This window comes from Schistocerca cancellata, chromosome 1, assembly GCF_023864275.1.
Source record: "Schistocerca cancellata isolate TAMUIC-IGC-003103 chromosome 1, iqSchCanc2.1, whole genome shotgun sequence".
NCBI classification, from domain to species: Eukaryota; Metazoa; Arthropoda; class Insecta; order Orthoptera; family Acrididae; genus Schistocerca; species Schistocerca cancellata.
This window is the reverse complement of record NC_064626.1, coordinates 836,844,373-836,863,228: the sequence shown is the minus strand read 5'-3', so window position 1 is coordinate 836,863,228 and position 18,856 is coordinate 836,844,373. Positions and strand designations below refer to the sequence as shown.

Here is an 18,856-nt window from a genome sequence, read left to right as displayed (position 1 = left end):
CTTAAACAAACGTTATTCTTCCCACTTCTAGAATGGCCACACAACTACTCTCTTTGAGCCTCCGGGCTCGCTTATTTATACTTTTCCCTACGCCTCTGACGTAGTTCCTCTAGAGGGGACAAGTGGAGTGCTCTTTGCTAGCTATAACGTCGGCTTTCCTCAAGCCAATAGGCGATGTTGTAGGTACAATGTATGGGTTCTTCGCAGCACGTCAGTGCCCTGTGCTCTCTTGATTGTTTCACGTTTGTATACAGTGCCTGCCGGGCCGTTCCTTCTAGCCTGCAAGAAGTGTCGTATGCCTGCCTCCGCAGAATCTTTTGCAAAATATCAACATTGCTCGCGCCCGCCATCCGATTTGCCAATCGGTCCTTTGACTACAACCTCCCAGCCATAGCTGCCCGAGATTCTAAATAATTCCCCAAATCCACGCCCGTACTTATTAGTGGCGCGTGCCGGCCGGAGTGGCCGAGCGGTTCTAGGCGCTTCAGTTTGAACCGCGCGACCGCTACGGTCGCAGGTTCGAATCCTGCCTCGGGCATGGATGTGTGTGCCGCTCTTAGGTTAGCTGGGTTTAAGTAGTTCTAAGCTGCAGGGGAGTGATGACCTCAGAAGTTAAGTCCCATAGTGCTCAGATCCATTTGAACCATTTTTATTAGTGGCGCAGAATAAGTATTTATCAATCCATTTCTCTGTTTTCTCACATCTGTCTTACATACTTGTCTATCACGGAGCGAATCTTACTTATCGACAGTAACTTCATCCTTGTAAGACTTAATGTCACGAATACCTTTATAACAGAGTATGACATACCAAAGTATATACACAGTCCGATTTTGTGCTCATACCATGCAATTTTTTAATCAGAATGTGATATGCATATACTTTTAGGTAACTTATGCTTATTATATTTTATGGCACAAGATCCCATGTGATCAGTGTGTTGTAAGTAGTGCGTATTTTTTTCTCCATGTTGTTTTTTCCACTGCTTTTGTTTGTGTTTGGTTTTGTCACAAATACCTATGCAAGTTACCTCTTGCTTTGAAGTGCATTCGTTTACGTTCTTGTACCACATTATATTGCATGCCCTTCATACAATAAACATTTCCTTGTTTTCAATGTTACCACTAGTTTACCTTGAGTTTTTTGGGGTTTACTTCGTGATAATCGACTTATACATTTTCATTTGAGCTTGTAGTTAACCTTTATTTGTATTTCAGTATAAAAAGTACTTAACGTAGCTCTTTACTGGAAAGAATGTTTATATCCTTGTTCTCATATTATTATACTTTTCTAACTTCGCTGTACAATGCTATAAAATTTTTGTTCATATCTACATAATCAACCTACGTCATCTTATATTATGCCCAACAAGACTCCTTTGTGTTCTATAATACTGTCGCATGTACTGTTATGTAACAATTAAGCCACATGATTCCCATTGTGTAAAGGTTTGCTGAGACTTTTGATCTTAAATGATTGCAGTTTAATTATTTTAATTTGTTTACTCTTTTTGTTCTTCAGTGATTGCACTTTTATGCTTTTACTTTTAATCTCAGTCTTCTGGTTACCTACATTACGTAAAAAACACACATTCCATGTTTTTATTTCTATATGTACGTGCTCCTACTTATGTGGAAATTACTTTGATGTGCAGATCTATATATGATGAAGTACGACTTGATTCACATCTACACTCATGCTTATAAATTAAGGATAATGCTGATACGTGGTGAAACAACGCTCTGGTGCGGTTTGCGTATGACCATGCGGTGCATTTGACATGCGGTCGTCGCACGGTGGCGTTGGCAGCAGTCCCCTACGCAGAGGTGTGTTGGTGCATATCAGAGTACGGTGCAGCGAGTAAGTGTGCAGACGTTTTCAGACGTGCTAATGGTGACTGTGTGTTGAAAATGGCTCAAAGTACACATATTGATGACGTTATGAGGAGTAGAACACTAGGGCGACTGGAGGCTGGTCAAACACAGCACGTCGTAGCACGGGCCCTCTGTGTGCCACAAAGTGCCACTGCAGGTAGCCTTGCTCGGAACCTTACCGCAGCCACTGGAACAGTTGCCTCCAAACACACAGTCTACAGACGACTGAACAGACACGGTTTATTCGCCCGGAGACCTGCAAGGTGCATTCCACTGACCACTGGTCACAGGAGAGCCCGTAAAGCCTTATGTCAAGAACACAGTACATGGTCATTGGAACAGTGGTCCCAGGTTATGTTCACGCACGAGACCAGGTGTGGTCCGAACAGTGATTCTCGCCGGGTTTTAGTCTGGCAACCAGGAACCAGATACCAAAGTGGCCTGTATGGAGGTCGTGGTTTGATGATGTGGGGTGGGATTATGATTGGTGCATGTACACCCCTACATGCCTTTGATAGAGGAACTATAACAGGTCAGGTGTATCGGGACGTCATTTTGCACCAGTATGTCTGCATTTTCAAGGGTGCAGTGGGTCTCACCTTCCTCCTGACCGATGATACCGCGCGGCCCCACCGAGCTGCCAACGTGGAGGAGTACCTGGAAACACAATGTAATGGCCTGCCTGTTCTCCAGACCTAAACCCCATCGAGCATGTCTGGGATGCTCTCGGTCGAGGTATCGCTGTACGTCTTCAGACCTCTAAGAGACTTCAGGAGCTCCGACAGGCACTGGTGCAAGAATGGGAGGCTATACCCCAGCAGCCGCTCGGCCACCCGATCCAGAGTATGCCAACCCATTGTGCGGCCTGTGTACGTGTGATCATATCCCATACTGATGTTGTAATGCATGCGCAGAAAACAGTGGCGTTTTGTACCACATGTGTTTCTGGACGGTTTTCTCAACTTATCACCAATACCGTGGACTTACAGATCTGTGCCGAGTGTGTTCCCTATGTGCCTATGCTATTAGCGCCGGTTTTGTATCGTGCCACGTTGTGTAGCATCACATTCTGCAATTATGCTTAATTTATGAGCATGGGTGTATGTACCCACAGCCCTCGAGAGCAGAGTATTACCTGTACCTATAATTATTTGTGAGTTCAAGTCTGCCCTGCAATAAGGTAGGCTTATACTCATCGTACTGAATTCCACTTGTTCTTTGATTCGCCAGTGTCACTATATTACATCATTTTACGTTATTGTGTACTGCCACTGTGAATTAATTATACTTCAATGCTTCAATATTCTGTAATGGATGGTTTATACTCACTTTGTAGACGGAGGGGATCTACTGAATCTGTGCACTGCAAGTGTCAGTTTGTCAGTGTTCATGGTACGTATTGGCAAATGCACCCCACCACCCCCTCTCCAGCTACAATGCTTTACTATATCTGAAATTATATTGTGTGTAAGTATCCTGTAGACACTGTAAATTGCACCTGCGCATTCTCCTCTTCGCCCCCCCCCTTCTACCTTTCCTGATAGGTCTGTATACTATTACATTCAGTTACCTGCATTCACATCACATTTGCACCCTATCCCCCAATCCCTCGCCTCCCCCTTCCCCTTCTTTAATGACACATGCCGTATTTGGTGACTTGCGAATGCATCGAGCACGTTGCATGCTGCGGTTCTGTTGTCAAAATAAGATAAGGTTCGAATGGCTCGAAGCACTATGGGACTTAACATCTGAGGTCATCAGTCCCATAGACTTAGAACTACGCTACTGGCCATTAAAATTGCTACACCAAGAAGAAATGCAGATGATAAACGGGTATTCATTAGACAAATATATTATACTAGAACTGACATGTGATTACATTTTCACGCTATTTGGCTGCATAGATCCTGAGAAACCAGTACCCACATCAACCACCTCTGGCCGCAGTAACGGCCTTGATACGCCTGCGCATTCAGTCAAACAGAGCTTGGATGGCGTGTACAGGTACAGCTGCCCCTGCAGCTTCAACACCATACCACAGTTCATCAAGAGTAGTGACTGGCGTATTGTGACGAGCCAGTTGCTCGGCCACCACTGACCAGACGTTTTCAGTTGGTGAGAGATCTGGAGAATGTGCTGGCCAGAGCAGCAGTCGAACGTTTTCTGTATCCGGGAAGGATCCTACAGGGCCTGCAACATGCGGTCGTGCATTATCCTACTGAAATGTAGAGTTTCGCAGGGATCGAATGAAGGGTAGAGCCACGGGTCGTAACACATCTGAAATGTAAAGTCCACTGTTCAAAGTGCCGTCAGTGCGAACAAGAGGTGACCGAGACGTGTAAGCAATGGCACCCATACCATCACGCCGGGTGATAAGCCAGTATGGCGATGATGAATACACGCTTCCAATGTGCGTTCACAGCGATGTCGCCAAACACGGATGCGACCATCATGATGCTGTAAGCAGAATCTGGATTCATCCGAAAAAACAACGTTTTGCCATTCGTGCACCCAGGTTCGTCGTTGAGTACACCATCGCAGGCGCTCCTGTCTGTGATGCCGCGTCAAGGGTAACCGCAGCCATGGTCTCCGAGCTCATAGTCCATTCTGTTGCAAACGTTGTTGAACTGTTCGTGCAGATGGTTGTTGTCTTGCAAACGTCCCTACCTGTTGACTCAGGGATCCAGACATGGCTGCACGATCCGTTACAGATATGCGGATAAGATGTCTGTCATCTCGACTGCTAGTGATACGAGGCCGTTGGGACCCAGCACGGCGTTCCGTATTACCCTCCTGAACCCACCGATTCCATATTCTGCTAACAGTCATTGGATCTCGACCAACGCGAGCAGCAATGTCGCTGCACGATAAACCGCAATCGCGATAGGTTACAATCCGACCTTTATCAAAGTCTGGAACGTGATAGTACGCATTTCTCCTCCTTACACGAGGCATCACAACAACGTTTCACCAGGCAACGCCGGTCAACTGCTGTTTGTGTATGAGAAATCGGTTGGAAACTTTCCTCATGTAAGCACGTTTTAGTTGTCGCCACCGGCGCCAACCTTGTGTGAATGCTCTGAAAAGATAATCATTTGCATATCACAGCATCTTCTTCCTGTCGGTTAAATTTCGCGTCTGTAGCACGTCATCTTCGTGGTGTAGCAATTTTAATGGCCAGTAGTGTACTTAAACCTAACTAACCTAAGGACATCACACATATCCACGCCCGAGGCAGGATTCGAACCTGCGACCATAGCAGCAGCGCGGTTCCGGACCTAAGTGCCTAGAACCGCTCGGCTGCCGCGGACGACGGTTCTGCTGTCGTTGGCATGCACACGCCCAACACAGTAAGATAATGTAGCAGAGTAAATACCAGAGTTACACATCATGCATGTAATAATAAAAACTTTCCAAAGATGTTGTGAGAATGTAAACAATGTTTCATGTACAAATACTGCAGAGTTTCGTAATCGTTACAATCTTTAAAGACTATTCACAATACCTTGTAACTTTTAAATGTAGAAAGAGAATAATTTACTCTCTGATTTTATTATGCCTATGTTAGAACTTTCTAGAGGCTGTAACATGCTGTGCACGCTTTAAGAACCTGAATGTATGGAATATATCACTCACATGTGTGTTTTACAGTAGAGTGTCATTTTTAAGAAACAAGAATCATCTATGAGCGCTACGTATATAGACGTGGCCATGTGGCACAAGGTGCTTTTTTAACTGTAAATGTCTTATTTCTGATAAACATTTGTGTAATTTGCTGTATTTTATCCACCATAATGACAACATGGCATGTGGTTCTAGCTCGCTATGAACATATTTTTAACAAAAAGTTTTGATTGTATGTAAGCGTACAGTTTTCTTTTCCGTTCTTGTAATATCAAACAAATACTTTTTCTCAATTATAACGTCATAAATCACGACAAGATATATTCTATGTATATGCAGTATGTTACAGACCAGATGGTGACAGTTGTCTCTATCTATATGAGTGGCGTCCTTTCGGATGGGTCTAGCGGACTAGAGAACGTTACTCTGGTAGTTTGCGTTAGATGGGAATTTGGATTGAGGGGGTAGTAGGCGTGCTTGAATAGTCCATGCATTTGTGTCTAACCACTGTGACAAAGTGGCGTAGATCGTTAATGGATCTGCCTAGTGAGCAAGAGTCCTGGGTTTAAATCCTGGTCTTGCTGCAAATTTTCATTTGTCGCCAATGAATTCTTTTACTGTCCGAATGAGGCAGAGATTGGAATTTCTTCTTTCTGAACAGTTATATCTGTCGAAACCGACTGTCAACAATAAATACGAATTTATGCGATCTTGGCTGTTGAAAGTTTTTTTTTACCAAGTAAAACATAGATCGCTCCTTCTAATTTCTCAACATGAGACAATTCAATCTTCACTACAGCGTAAAAACACGCAGTGTGCCGCTCAGTTATGTAATTTTAGAACTATTCGTTAAGGAGTAAAACTGCAGTCCAGACGTGATATTCCTTGACCTTGACCATCGTCAAAATTAAAATAGTTTGCTGCACCAAAATTAGAATCTGGATACTAACAGTTTTTATTTCACACAAATAATCAACACTTTGTACATTGCATAAGAAGTAAAGGGTTTTCGGATTTCTTTGGTCTGCTTTGCAGCCAAGGACAGTTGGCCAGTATTTCACTGTACTAACTTTCACGCCTGATCGGCCTCTCCATTCTTTGACAGCATTGCGGGTCACACATCATTCTACGAGTTGCAGCTCAACCAGTTGCCCACGGAACGGGACTTCAGGCTCGTCGCTAACGATGGACTCAGCCTTGTGGGTAAGTACCGAGCAAGGCGGTAAAACACTGAACTCGCATTCAGAAGGGCCTTGATTTTGTTCCCCATCTAACCATCCATATTAAGATTTTCTCAGATTACCTTAAACCATTTGAGGCAAATGTTGGTATAGTTCCTTTGAAAAGGACACGATCCATTTACTTCTCCATCCCTCCGAAATAAAAGCAGACGCTACATCTCTACTGATTCGTCGTGATAGCAGTGTTAAAAGTACACCTATCTTCCTTCCTTCCTTTGTGGATATGTATACATTGCCACGCATTCCCGCTGACAGTAGCAGCCCCACGTAAAAACTGTGTTGATGCAGTAGACACTAAATTCGTTAGTCACAACGGGTGACTCATTTATATTTTCGGGCAATGATCTTGGCCATATCTTGACATAACAGCTACGACACACACACACACACACACACACACACACACACACACATACACATCAAAATTGACGCCTAAAACATGACTTTGGACTCTCAATTTTAGTATCCCCATGCTATTTTCATGTCTAAATAGTTACAAAACATATGCGGTTAAAAAAATAACGTGCTAAGCAAGTAGCTGACATTTTCTTTTTAGGCCTAAATGAGGCTGTGTAGAAAAACACATGTGGCCAAGCTTATAGTTGCACAAAAGACATGTTTCATGAAATACTGTGATAAGTAGGCGAACAGTGATAGCTGGCACACGCAAATAGGCTGTCTGAATTACTAACAACTACTGGAAGAATGCAGTTACTGTGTAACGTACACTTGACACCAAAATCATGACTGTAAACTGTAATGCTAATTCTACATCTAAATTGTTCTACAGCTGTATAAAATACATGTAGCTTTCTAAGCAGGCAACTGACATTTCATCATAGGACTAAACTAGAGTATGAACAAAAGCAAACCTGAGCAAGCACCATTTTAGTGAGAAGTACATAACAACATAGCCAATGTATGTCTAATATCACAACGCTACTTTCATGTTTAAAAAGTTCAAAAAACTACTTAAGGGATGTAATGTACAGCACTTTCATGTCTAAAATGTATGCCAAAAATTTTAGAAGTTCTTCAGTAATGTATCACCTCACCGAGCATGATTTCAGGTGTGAAGATGATAATGCACAATTTTCTACACTAGAAAGACATATTTTATGGTGCTGATTTTTATTACATTTGATCTAGGCCTACTCTAAATTATGTGCAAAAACAAACTTTTGAGGAATGCTGCAAAATTTACCGATCGAAAGCGAGGTGCTAATGCTCTCTTAAATACTTACAGACTGTATTTCGTTTCCATGATCAACTACTGAATAACACCAATAACCAGTGATTGATTGTGACAGTATGCACTAGTAAGCTGTACAGGTACGTCTGACAAGAAAACATTAGAGAAGCAGATTTTGAGATGTGGTAGGATAGAACTTTGTTGCGGTTGAAGATATCTGAAACAAATGTTCTATTCACAATTTTAGAATGCCCAGAAATGTCTCAAAATAACTTTTTAAGAAGTTTAAATTTCAAAAACACTCGCTAGAAGGTCACAGTAATAGAACCTCTTTTTTCTTTACAAATCGAGCACTGCCAATATCTAATTGTGTTCCAATAGATGAGATTTTAAAAAACCACACAACATAGCCAAAGGAATGAACTGGTCAAGCACACTTTTGAGTGATAATGCATTTTCAGGAGATTTTTATTGCATTATATCACATTAATTGCATAGTTTCATAATTCTGTAATGCTCCACATTTATCTGATCACAAACAAAATTCAAACTGCACAAAAAATTATCAGTGTAAGTGATGACATCAAGTACAAAACACATGTGGAATTACTATCACAACTTAATTGTTCTATACACACAGCACGGCATCATTATTGGTACTACTGACAGAACTTGCAGGTTAAACAGCACTTGTCAACTACTGCAGTTCGATATCTGTACTACACTTAGCATGATGGACCCTCACATTAAATATTTCCACACCTAAACTGTCTGCAACACTTACCAAAATAAACACAGCTAGTTTACTCTTACTACAGATATAAATAAAGTGCACTCATCAATGCCTACCTTTGGCAAGTAAACGATGTTATTCCCACTTCTAAACTGTCTTTATTATTTGTCAGAAACTTGTCTTAGTTCGACTAGAAATGATATCAAAGTCAGCCAGATATTATATTGCCCGCAATGCTAGGATATGAACTTCAGCATGAAGCACTAAACGTTGGCCATCTTCTGCTGACGCAAATTTATGTTGTCACGCAGTGGAAACTACATGACTCTTCAATCAACAGTAATAACACAGATTATCTCAAGCAAGAAACGAGAATTGCTATACTTTCCAACTTCTTTTCAGAGTTATCCACACATTATAGCGATTCCATGATAGGGTGTTAACTTTATCTTGAATCACAAAATGTATGTCATCTTCTGCTATAGCACAATGGAGATAACATAACACTTTGCCTCCCATACATCATCATTTTACAGCAAAATTGTAACAAATTGCCTCATACATCATTATGTTATAGCAGAACTGAAAAGAGAAATGGCTGCATATTACAGAAATGTAACAAATTGCCACATACTTTGACATATTACAGGAAACTGAAACAAGCTGCTCAGTGTACTATGTCACAACAGAACTGTAATAAATCATTCCACACATCGTCAGGACGTAGCTATACTACTCGTAGCTATACTACTCTCTCTGGAAATTCTTTTTGTTATATTTGTGAAGAGTTTGAAATTGCAAAAGCATAAAGATAAGCCACTTGTAAAGAAGTGCTGCAAACTTTGTTTCAGGTGCAATGTTGGTACTCAGGACAAGAATGCCCTCCATCCCCAACATATAGTATGTTCACCACGTACTACATTCCTGATAGGCTGATTAACAGGATTACAGCATACAGACTTTTCTGTTCCCATAATTTAGAGAGAACCAATAGATCACACAATGGTTGGTTTTTTTTTTTTTGTCTCACAAAACTGCGCTGAAGGAAAAAACTCGCAACACTAAAAACAACTAATGTAGAATAAAGAAATTTCGCTAAAACATTTGTCTAGGTAGCATATTTAAGTGATTAACATTGCAAGATCACAGGTTAATGTAAGCACGAGGTAAGTCTTTGGAAACGTAAAATAGTGGTACTTTGCTAACCGGTGTAACCGGCAGAATGTTGAATGCAAGCATGCAAGCGTGCATGCATTGTGTTGTGCAGGTGCCAGATGTCAGTTTGTAGGATGGTGTTCCATGCCTATTGCACTTTTGCACTTGGTCGATCAATCCACGGACGGTTAATGGTGTCTGTGGATGACACTGCAGTTGTCGTTCGATGATGCCTCGTATGTGTTCGATTGGAGACAGACCTGGTGATTGTGCAGGCCAAGGCAAATGTCGACACTCCGTAGAGCGTGTTTGGCTACAACAGCGGTATGTGGGTCACCGTTAGCCTGTTGGAAACACTTTCTGGCCTGCTGTTCGTGAATGGCAGCACAACAGGTCGAATTACCAGACTGATGTGCAATTTTTCAGTCAGGGTGCGTGGGAAAACCACGAGAGTACTCCTGCTCTCATACGAAATCGCACTCCAGATCATAACTCCAGGTGTAGGTCCAGTGTGTCTAGCACGCAGATATGTTGGTTGCAGGCGCTCAACTAGCCTCCTCCTACGCACTATACGGCCATATCTAGCACCGAGGTAGAACCATTTTTCATCAGAAAATACAACAAACCTCTACCATGCCCTCCAATGAGTTCTCGCTGGACACCACTGAAGTCGCAAATGGAGGTCGTATGGTGTCTACGGAATGCACGCTACAGGGCGTCTGGCTCTGAGCTGTCCTTGAAGGACCCGATTTGTAATAGTGCCTGGTGTCACTGTGCTGCCAGCTGCTGCTTAGATTTCTGCTGCAGATGCAGTGCGATGCACCAGAGCCATACGCCGACCAAAATGGTCTTTCCTCTCGGTAGTCCCGTATGGCTGTCTGGAACCCGGTCTTCTCGCGACCGTACATTCTCCTGACAACCGGTGCTAGCAACCATGTACAGTGGCTACACTCCTGGCAAGTCTTTCTGCAGTTTCGCAGAAGGAACATTCAGCTTCTCGTGGCAATATTACACGACCTTGTTCAAACTCCGCGAGGTGTTGGTTCAAATGGCTCGGAGCGCTATGGGACTCAACTTCTAAGGTCATCGGTCCCCTAGAACTACTTAAACCTAACTAACCTAAGGACATCACACACATCCATTCCAGAGGCAGGATTTTAACCTGCGACCGTAGCGGTCGCGCGGTTCCAGACTGTAGCGCCTAGAACCGCTCGGACACTCCGGCGGGCGAGGTGTTGCTAATAGCGTCTTTGTCGCCTTAAAGGCATTCTTGACTAACATTAACGCACTCTAATCTCAAAAGTAACTAACAATCACGACCGTTAAAGCGTGTATTTACAGCAAATCTAATTTTCAATCTGATAATAGCGTTACTAGCGTCATTGTCATGCGACTAGCGCGAAAACTGAATAAACTTCATCTTTCAGACGTGGAAACACACTTACCAACTTTCATTTATGCCGCACAACTCCTTCTTGGTGTTGCGATATTTTTCGCCAGTGATGATCTAAGCACTTCTTTGCAGTTTCCTGGTTTAGTGTCTGGTACAATGCAAATGGAGGACTACAGCGGTGTCCGACTGTTAAGTCCCTGAGTTCCTGAGGCAATGTATCGCAGAAAATCTGGATGCTAATATTTTTAGAAATTATTCTTTATTTTTCTATATCATTATGTTATTGACTTCTGTGATACTTTTTTGCATAGGCAGATTTTTTTGCTGTTTATGTTTGGTAACTTTTTTTCGGTGGCTTGTCATTTTTTGAGATACTAAATGTGTTAAAAAATTCCAGGAACTTTTGTTTTTTGGAACTAATTCAATGCAATCGTCTTAAAATGGTCTCCGTTCCCAGCTCGTGGTCGTGCGGTAGCGTTCTCGCTTCCCACGCCCGGGTTTCCGGGTTCGATTCCCGGGGGGGTCAGGGATTTTCTCTGCCTCGTGATGACTGGGCGTTGTGTGCTGTCCTTAGGTTAGTTAGGTTTAAGTAGTTCTAAGTTCTAGGGGACTGATGACCATTGATGTTAAGTCCCATAGTGCTCAGAGCCATTTGAACCATTTAAAATGGTCTCCATTAGATATTAGACATTTATGCAAGCGATTTTTCGAACCCCTGAAAGACTTCTGTACCTGAAATCTTGATGTTAACTTTTAACTCTCTCAGCAATGCGTTTTTAATGGCATCTTTGCTTGTAAAACGCCCCCCTTTAAGTTTTCCTTTATTTTTCACAACAGAAAAAGTCACAGAGAGGCATTTATATCGAATAAGAGGCTGTAGCATCATTATAGTACGTTTTTGGCCAAACAGAAACCGAGCTGTGACCAGGTGCATTATCGTGAGCAAAAGCCATGAATTGTTTCACCAACAATCTGGGTGCTTTTCAGCAAACGGAGCTGAACCTTTTAACAGTACCCCATACTGATCGTTCGACGTTCGGTTAGGAACTCATGTTGCACTACGTCGTTAAAATGGAAGAACACAGTGTGCATAATCGTCACATTTCACTGCAATTGTTGATCTTTTTTCGGCTTCGTGGCCCAGAATGCTTCCACTGAGACGACTGAGTTTTAGTTTCGACGCCATATCTAGACACTCGCTTTTCATCACGTATTATGACGTTGTTGCCATCATCTAACGGGTCCTGAGCTAGTTGTATTTGCATCTGTTTTTGTTCTAAATTCAATAATTTTTGACCAGATTTTTCTGTCACTTTATTATACGCCCAAAGCACACGATAAAACTTTATGAAATGAACCAACCGATATTCCGATATTATCAGCGACGTCTCTCATCGTGATTCGGTGATCGTTCATAGCCATTTCTTTTAACTTTCTCCCGATTTTATTAGTTGATAATGTGCTGGGGCATCTAGGGCGCTTGTCGTATCTAACGTCTTCATGCCATTATTCGAAACGCTTAAACCACTAGTAAGCCCTTTCTTACTCATAGAAGACTCACAAAAAGCAATATCCAACATTTGTAAAAGTCTGCAGCACTTTATTAAGTTTTTATAGCAAAAATTAATATAAATTTACTGGCCCATCTTTATAGAAAAATGGTTTATATGGCTCTGAGCACTATGGGACTTAACACCTGCGGTCATCAGTCCCCTAGAACTTAGAACTACTTAAACCTAACTAAGGGCATCACACATCCATGCTCGAGGCAGGATCGGTCGCGCGGTTCCAGACTGAAGCGCCTAGAACCGCTCGGCCACAACAGCCGGCCCATCTTTATAGAAAATAAGTAGCTGCCGATACTACCAAAAAGTAACCTTTTTGACAGCTAACAATAGACTAAACATCCGATATAGCTAGCACCATACAGATGTTTCTCACACATGTTTAGAACGAAAAAATTGCGCAAATCGGACTAACACAAGGGCGTGCTGGAAGAGATGCCTTCGAAATTTTTACCTGAAAATATTTAAAGCTTTTTAAATAACACAAACCTTATTAACATTATACATCTTTATCATCATGTCTACATATTTATTTCTCAAAATAGCCACCATGGCGAAAAACACATTCCTGTCGAAGAGAGACCAGTTTGTTGACACCGTCACTCTAGAATGTTTTACTTTGTTAACGGAGCCACAACCTCAGATCTGCTGGCACCGCTTCGTTACTGTCAAAGTGAAGTACTCGAAGGTGTTCTTTAAGTTCTGGGAGCAGATGAAAATCTGGTGGGGCCAAGTCGTCACTAAATCATCTTTGACAGTGAACCCAAAGTGTCGGATTGTTGCAGATGTCACAGCACTCGTGCGTGGTCTGTAACTGTCATGCTGAAGGAGAGGGTGCTCCAAGTGTGGACGAACTCTTGGAATTCGGAGTTCTATTACACGCTGTTTCTCACGCACTGACATAGCTATGGTACACGCTGCCATGTTACACGCTATATTTGGAAGCTCTCTAGCGGCAGAGGGCTGCAAATACGAAGACACGAAGGACAAGATGTAGAATGTTGATAACATTTGTTTCATTTAAAATGCTTTAAGAGCATTCACATAAAAAATTCAGAGTCACTACTTTTAAGCACAACCTCGTAGAAAATGAGAAGTTACAAATTTCCCATTGTGTTTTGAACACACCTCATACATACTCTGAAGAGCCAAAGAAACTGGTACATCTGCCTAATATCGTGTAGGGGCCCCGCGAGCAAGAAGAAGTGCCGAAAAACAACGTGGCGTTTACTCGACTGATGTCCGAATTGGTGCTGGAGGGAATTGACAGCATGAATCCTGCAGGGCTGTCCGTAAATCCGAAAGAGTACGAGGGTGTGGAGATCTCTTCTGAAGAGCGCGTCGTAAGGTATCCCAGATACGCTCAATAATGTACATGTCTGGGGAGCTTGGTGGCCAATGGAAGTGTTGAAACTCAGACGAGTGTTCCTGGAGTCACTCTGTAGCAATCCTGGATGTGTGGGGTGTTGTGGGGCGTCGCATTGTCCAAGTCCGTTGTAATGCACAGTGGGCATGACTGGATGCAGGTGATCAGACAGGATGCTTATGTACATGTCACCTGACAAACTAGTAACTAGACGTATCAGGGGTCCCACTCCAACTGCACACACCCCACACCATTACAGAGCCTCCGCCAGCTTGAACGTTCCCCTGCTCTCATGCAGGGTCCAGGGATTCCTGAGGTTGTCTCCATACCCGTACACTTCCATCCACTCGATACAATCTGAAACAAGACTCGTCCGACCCAGCAACATGTTTCCAGTCATCAACAGTCCAATGTCGGTGTTGACGGAAACAGGCCACTCGTAAAGCTTTGTATCGTGCAGTCATCAAGGATACACGAGTGGGCCTTCGGCTCCAAAAGCCCATATCGATGATGTTTCGTTGAATGGTCCGCACGCTGACACTTGCTGATGGCCCAGCATTGAAATCTGCAGCAATTTGCCGAAGGGTTGCACTTGTGTCACGTTGAAGATTCTCTTCATTCGTAGTTGGTCTCGTTCCTGCAGGACCTTTTCCAGCCCCAGCGATGTCGGAGATTTGAGGTTTTACCGGATTCCTGATGTTCGTGGTGCACTCATGAAATGGTCGTACGGGAAAATCCCCACTTCATCGGTACCTCGGAGATACTGTGTCCCATCGCTCGTACGCCGACTATAACACCACGTTGAGAATCACTTAAATCTCGATAACCTGCAATTGAGCAGCAGTAACCGATCTAACAACTGCACCAGACACTTTCTGCCTTGTACAGATGTTGCCGACCAAGCCGTATTCTGCTTGTTTACATACCTCTACATTTGAATACGCATGCCTATACCAGTTTCGTTGGTGCTTCAGTGTATAACACAAAGGACTGACATAAGCATTTATAAAAGACTGAGACTTGGACAGAAATTCTGAAATTTCATCTGGATTTAGCAGCGAATTGTGTGCTAGTAAAAGTGTGCACTGTTCTCGTTTGACCTGTGTAACTCTGTGTGTGCCAGTGTCCATCGGCGGCGCGGCGGGCCTGTTCGCGGGCGCCAGCCTGCTGAGCTTCGTGGAGCTGCCCTACTGCCTGTGCCTCAGAACTCGCTGCTGCGCTGCCCGCCACAGTCGGCCGCCTCCGCCGGCCCCACGTCTGCCGTTCCTGCCGTAGCCAGGCGTCGCGCAGCAAGTTCTACATACGGCTGTCCATCCTAGTGTTAGCCCATTATCCACGCCAGTGACACCTCTCACAGATTAGAGTCGCCAAGCTACTGTTCTCATTATGTAGAACTTTTGCCTACCTAGAGCATCTCTTCTCTGCTGCTCGGCAAGTGCTTCCTATCAAACACCTTATAACACTATCGACGTTTGTACTTCTTTTTTCCCTTACTAATGTTCTCCTGATACTTAGGTGGAAAATTTGTTTTTACAATGCACATATCTGTGTAAGATCACGCGTACACACAAACTGTACACCTGTAGACTACATAGTTTCTGCTAAATAAAATTGTAATTGTTGCTTGCTATTAATTTATTATTCGATTCAAAATATTTCATCATTTAACGTACTGCTAGCTATATCATGCAAGCTGTAAATTATGATTGTTACCATAAAATGGGATGAATTTGAACAATAAAAAAATATTTTTTAAATTTCACGAAAACTACATAAACATATGCTGACAATATTTATAAGTTAGGAGAGAAATCACAGATTATACAAGACACATTCAGTTTTCTGTTTCTGTTTCTACTATTTTTCAAGTGTTCAGTGTCACACTCTGGTCAGGGTCACTTTCAACATGTAATTATTTTCCTTGCTACAGTTTTTCGTTTATATGGCAATGGCAATTCCATGTTAGGTGATTAAAGGTAAATGTATTACATCAGGGATTTCACAATTAATTTCAATAATACTATCAAGGTTCATACAACAAGATATTATATATACGTGTGTGTGTGTGTTTGTGTGTGTATGTATGTGCAGCACCTCTTCCCAAACGGCTGCATCAGTTTCAACCCAAACTGGTACACAAACACAAAACTTCAGGCGTATCAGCACTGTGTGGGCTAGAAGCTCCTAACTCCCATTGCAACGGATGAAAGCGTGTTTTTTTTTCAGTTTGTGCTGTGTAGTTTGCCCAACACAGCATATGTGTCGTGTTGGAGTAGTATGGGCCTGCCTTATCGACCTGTTATTGAGGAGCTACACGTGTGGGAGGCCATGGCTGGAAGGTAATTGAGGTGGATGGGGAAGGGGATAGAGAGGGAGGGGAGTTGATGGGGGTGGACAGAGGGGGAAAGGACGAAGAGAGGAGGGAGAGATGGGTAGGGAGAGGGGGACGAGGAGAGGGATAGGGAGCAGGAGAAAATAGATAGGAAAGAGAAGAGGAGGGGGTGACAGAGAGAAGGGAACATGGACAGAGGGAGAGGGTAGAAATATGTGGTCAGAGAGAGGGGGGTGGTGGATATGAACAAAGAGAGAGGAAGAGGTTAAATCAGGAGGAGAAGATAGACAAATAGTGGATAGAGAATGAGGTGAACAGAGATATGGAGGGAGGAAAAGGTTGTCACACTTATTAAGGAGGAAGAGATGTGTGCAATGTACGAGGGTAACCCCAAAATTAAGGTCTTCTATTTTTTTTATAATTACGTAGACCTGTTTATTTCTACAATGGTTTACATCAATTTACAGTTTGAACATTTAGCTATTTTTCGACATAATCACCATTTCTGTCGATGCAGTTTTTGCAGACGCTGTGGCAGTTTTTGTATGCGCATGTCTTACCAGCTCGCAGCCATGCTATTCATAAAGTTGCTTGGTCTCAGGTGTAAAGTTGTATGCCCAGGTTTCGTCACCCGTGACAATTGAGTCCATAAAGTTGTCCTGTTCGGCTGCAAGGCGGTGAAGAAATGCGCGGGAAGCATCAACTCATTGCTGCATGTGGTCCTTAGCCATCATGCGTGGCACCCATCTTGCGCAAATGTTTCCGTTAAAATTCTGAGAGCGGTGCTTCAGGAAACCTCAGGAACCAACTTGCAGAGTCCAGGGTGATCCGCCGATCTTCGCGCATGCTTTGCTCAACCTTCAAAACCGTCTCCCGCTCCTTTGTTGGTCGTGAATTTCGGTCCGACCAGCTGCAAACTCTCTACATCACTTACGAACATTTTTGACATTCATGCACGACTCCCTCGTGATTTCATCTATCTCCACAGGTTGTGCTGTAGTGGTTGGGCGGGGAGCACATTGAATCTGCCACTCTGAGTACCCATTTTTTCGAAATACAGTTCTCACATGTTCCAATTCCTGGGGTAGACTCTCTGCGTCAGAGATAGTGCGCGCCCTATGTACTAGAGTTTTAAGTACCCCATTCCTCTGTGAAGGGTGGTGGCAGCTGTCTGCGTGCAAATACAGATCAGCGTGCGTTGTCTTCCGATACACCCAATGACCTAGGGTGCCATCAGCCCTTCCTTGACCAAGACGTCAAGGAAAGGTAATTTACCCTCCGTTTCAGTCTCCATAGTGAATTTGATGTTGGGGTGTATGGAGTTTAGATGTGTAAGGAAGTCAAGGAGCTTATCCATACCATGTGGCCAGATGGCGGACGTGTCGTCCACGTAACGGAAAAAGCAAGTAGGTTTCCATTCGGATGACGACAGGGCTTCCACCTCGAAGTTCTCCATGTACAAATTCGCTACCACCTGTGAGAGTGGGCTTCCCATGGCGACTCACTCCGTTTGTTCGAAGTATTCTTCATTAAAAAGAAAATACGTGGATATTTTGATTATCAAATACGCCGGGAGAAACTCAAGAATCACATCACACACCTTTACGGGGAGGAGATGTACCGCAGTATGAAGGAATTTGAAAAGTTGCGCCACCGTAGATGTCGTTTGCTAAGTACTCTTGCCTTTCTAAAGAAATGTCGTTCCGAGAATGTTGTTCCAAATTTTGCTAAGGTTATGCATCACATGGATTCTGCAGCAGCTAAGAGAATCAAGAAACGGGCCAGCCTCGCATTGGTACGTGAGAGAGTGCAATTCACCCGCCGGAGCCTTGAGTTTATCTCACAGGAATTACTCAAACTACATTTGCAACTGGCTAGTAATTTCACTTCTTTTTCCTGGGATTGGATTGATGGTGTCACCTGGGTTGCAGCTGATTCCACCCATAAGAAGGCAACGGGACGTCAAACAGCTAAGTTCTCACATCTCCTTGACAAACCATCTCTGCAGGTTTCGTGCAAGACTGTCATCAATTTGGGTGGCATGGTGTTGAGTGATGATGCGATCTCGGTTTTGGAGAAAGGTCTCAACTTCGCTCCCACCCCCAAGTTCACTCCGATCGCAGAAATTTTTAGTGCTGTTGAACAGGTTGCAGCTCGACTTCCGCCTGAATCAGCTGACGAAATACGTCGTGAAACTTGTCGTGCGTTGACGAAATCCAAGCCGATGAAGTCAAATACCACCAGTAAAGAGAAGGTGGCCATTCGTGATCTGAGGGAGCGCTCTGAAATTGTTGTCTTACCGGCTGACAAAGGCAATGCTACAGTTGCTGTCTCCCATAAGGACTACACTGATAAGATGCAGAGCCTGCTAAATGACGATT

General features: G+C 43.3%; 1 protein-coding gene across 1 annotated transcript in view; it reads left to right on the top strand.

The window, feature by feature from the left end:
- LOC126106768 (uncharacterized) overlaps nt 1–15,418 on the top strand; it is a 170,526-nt gene extending 155,108 nt beyond the window's left edge. Inside the window, exons 8-9 of the mRNA XM_049913183.1 lie at nt 6,604–6,701; nt 15,267–15,418. Of these exons, the coding sequence (XP_049769140.1) occupies nt 6,604–6,701; nt 15,267–15,418 (250 nt within the window). The remainder of the gene's footprint in view (nt 1–6,603; nt 6,702–15,266) is intronic.
- Nucleotides 15,419–18,856: the final 3,438 nt, after the last annotated feature.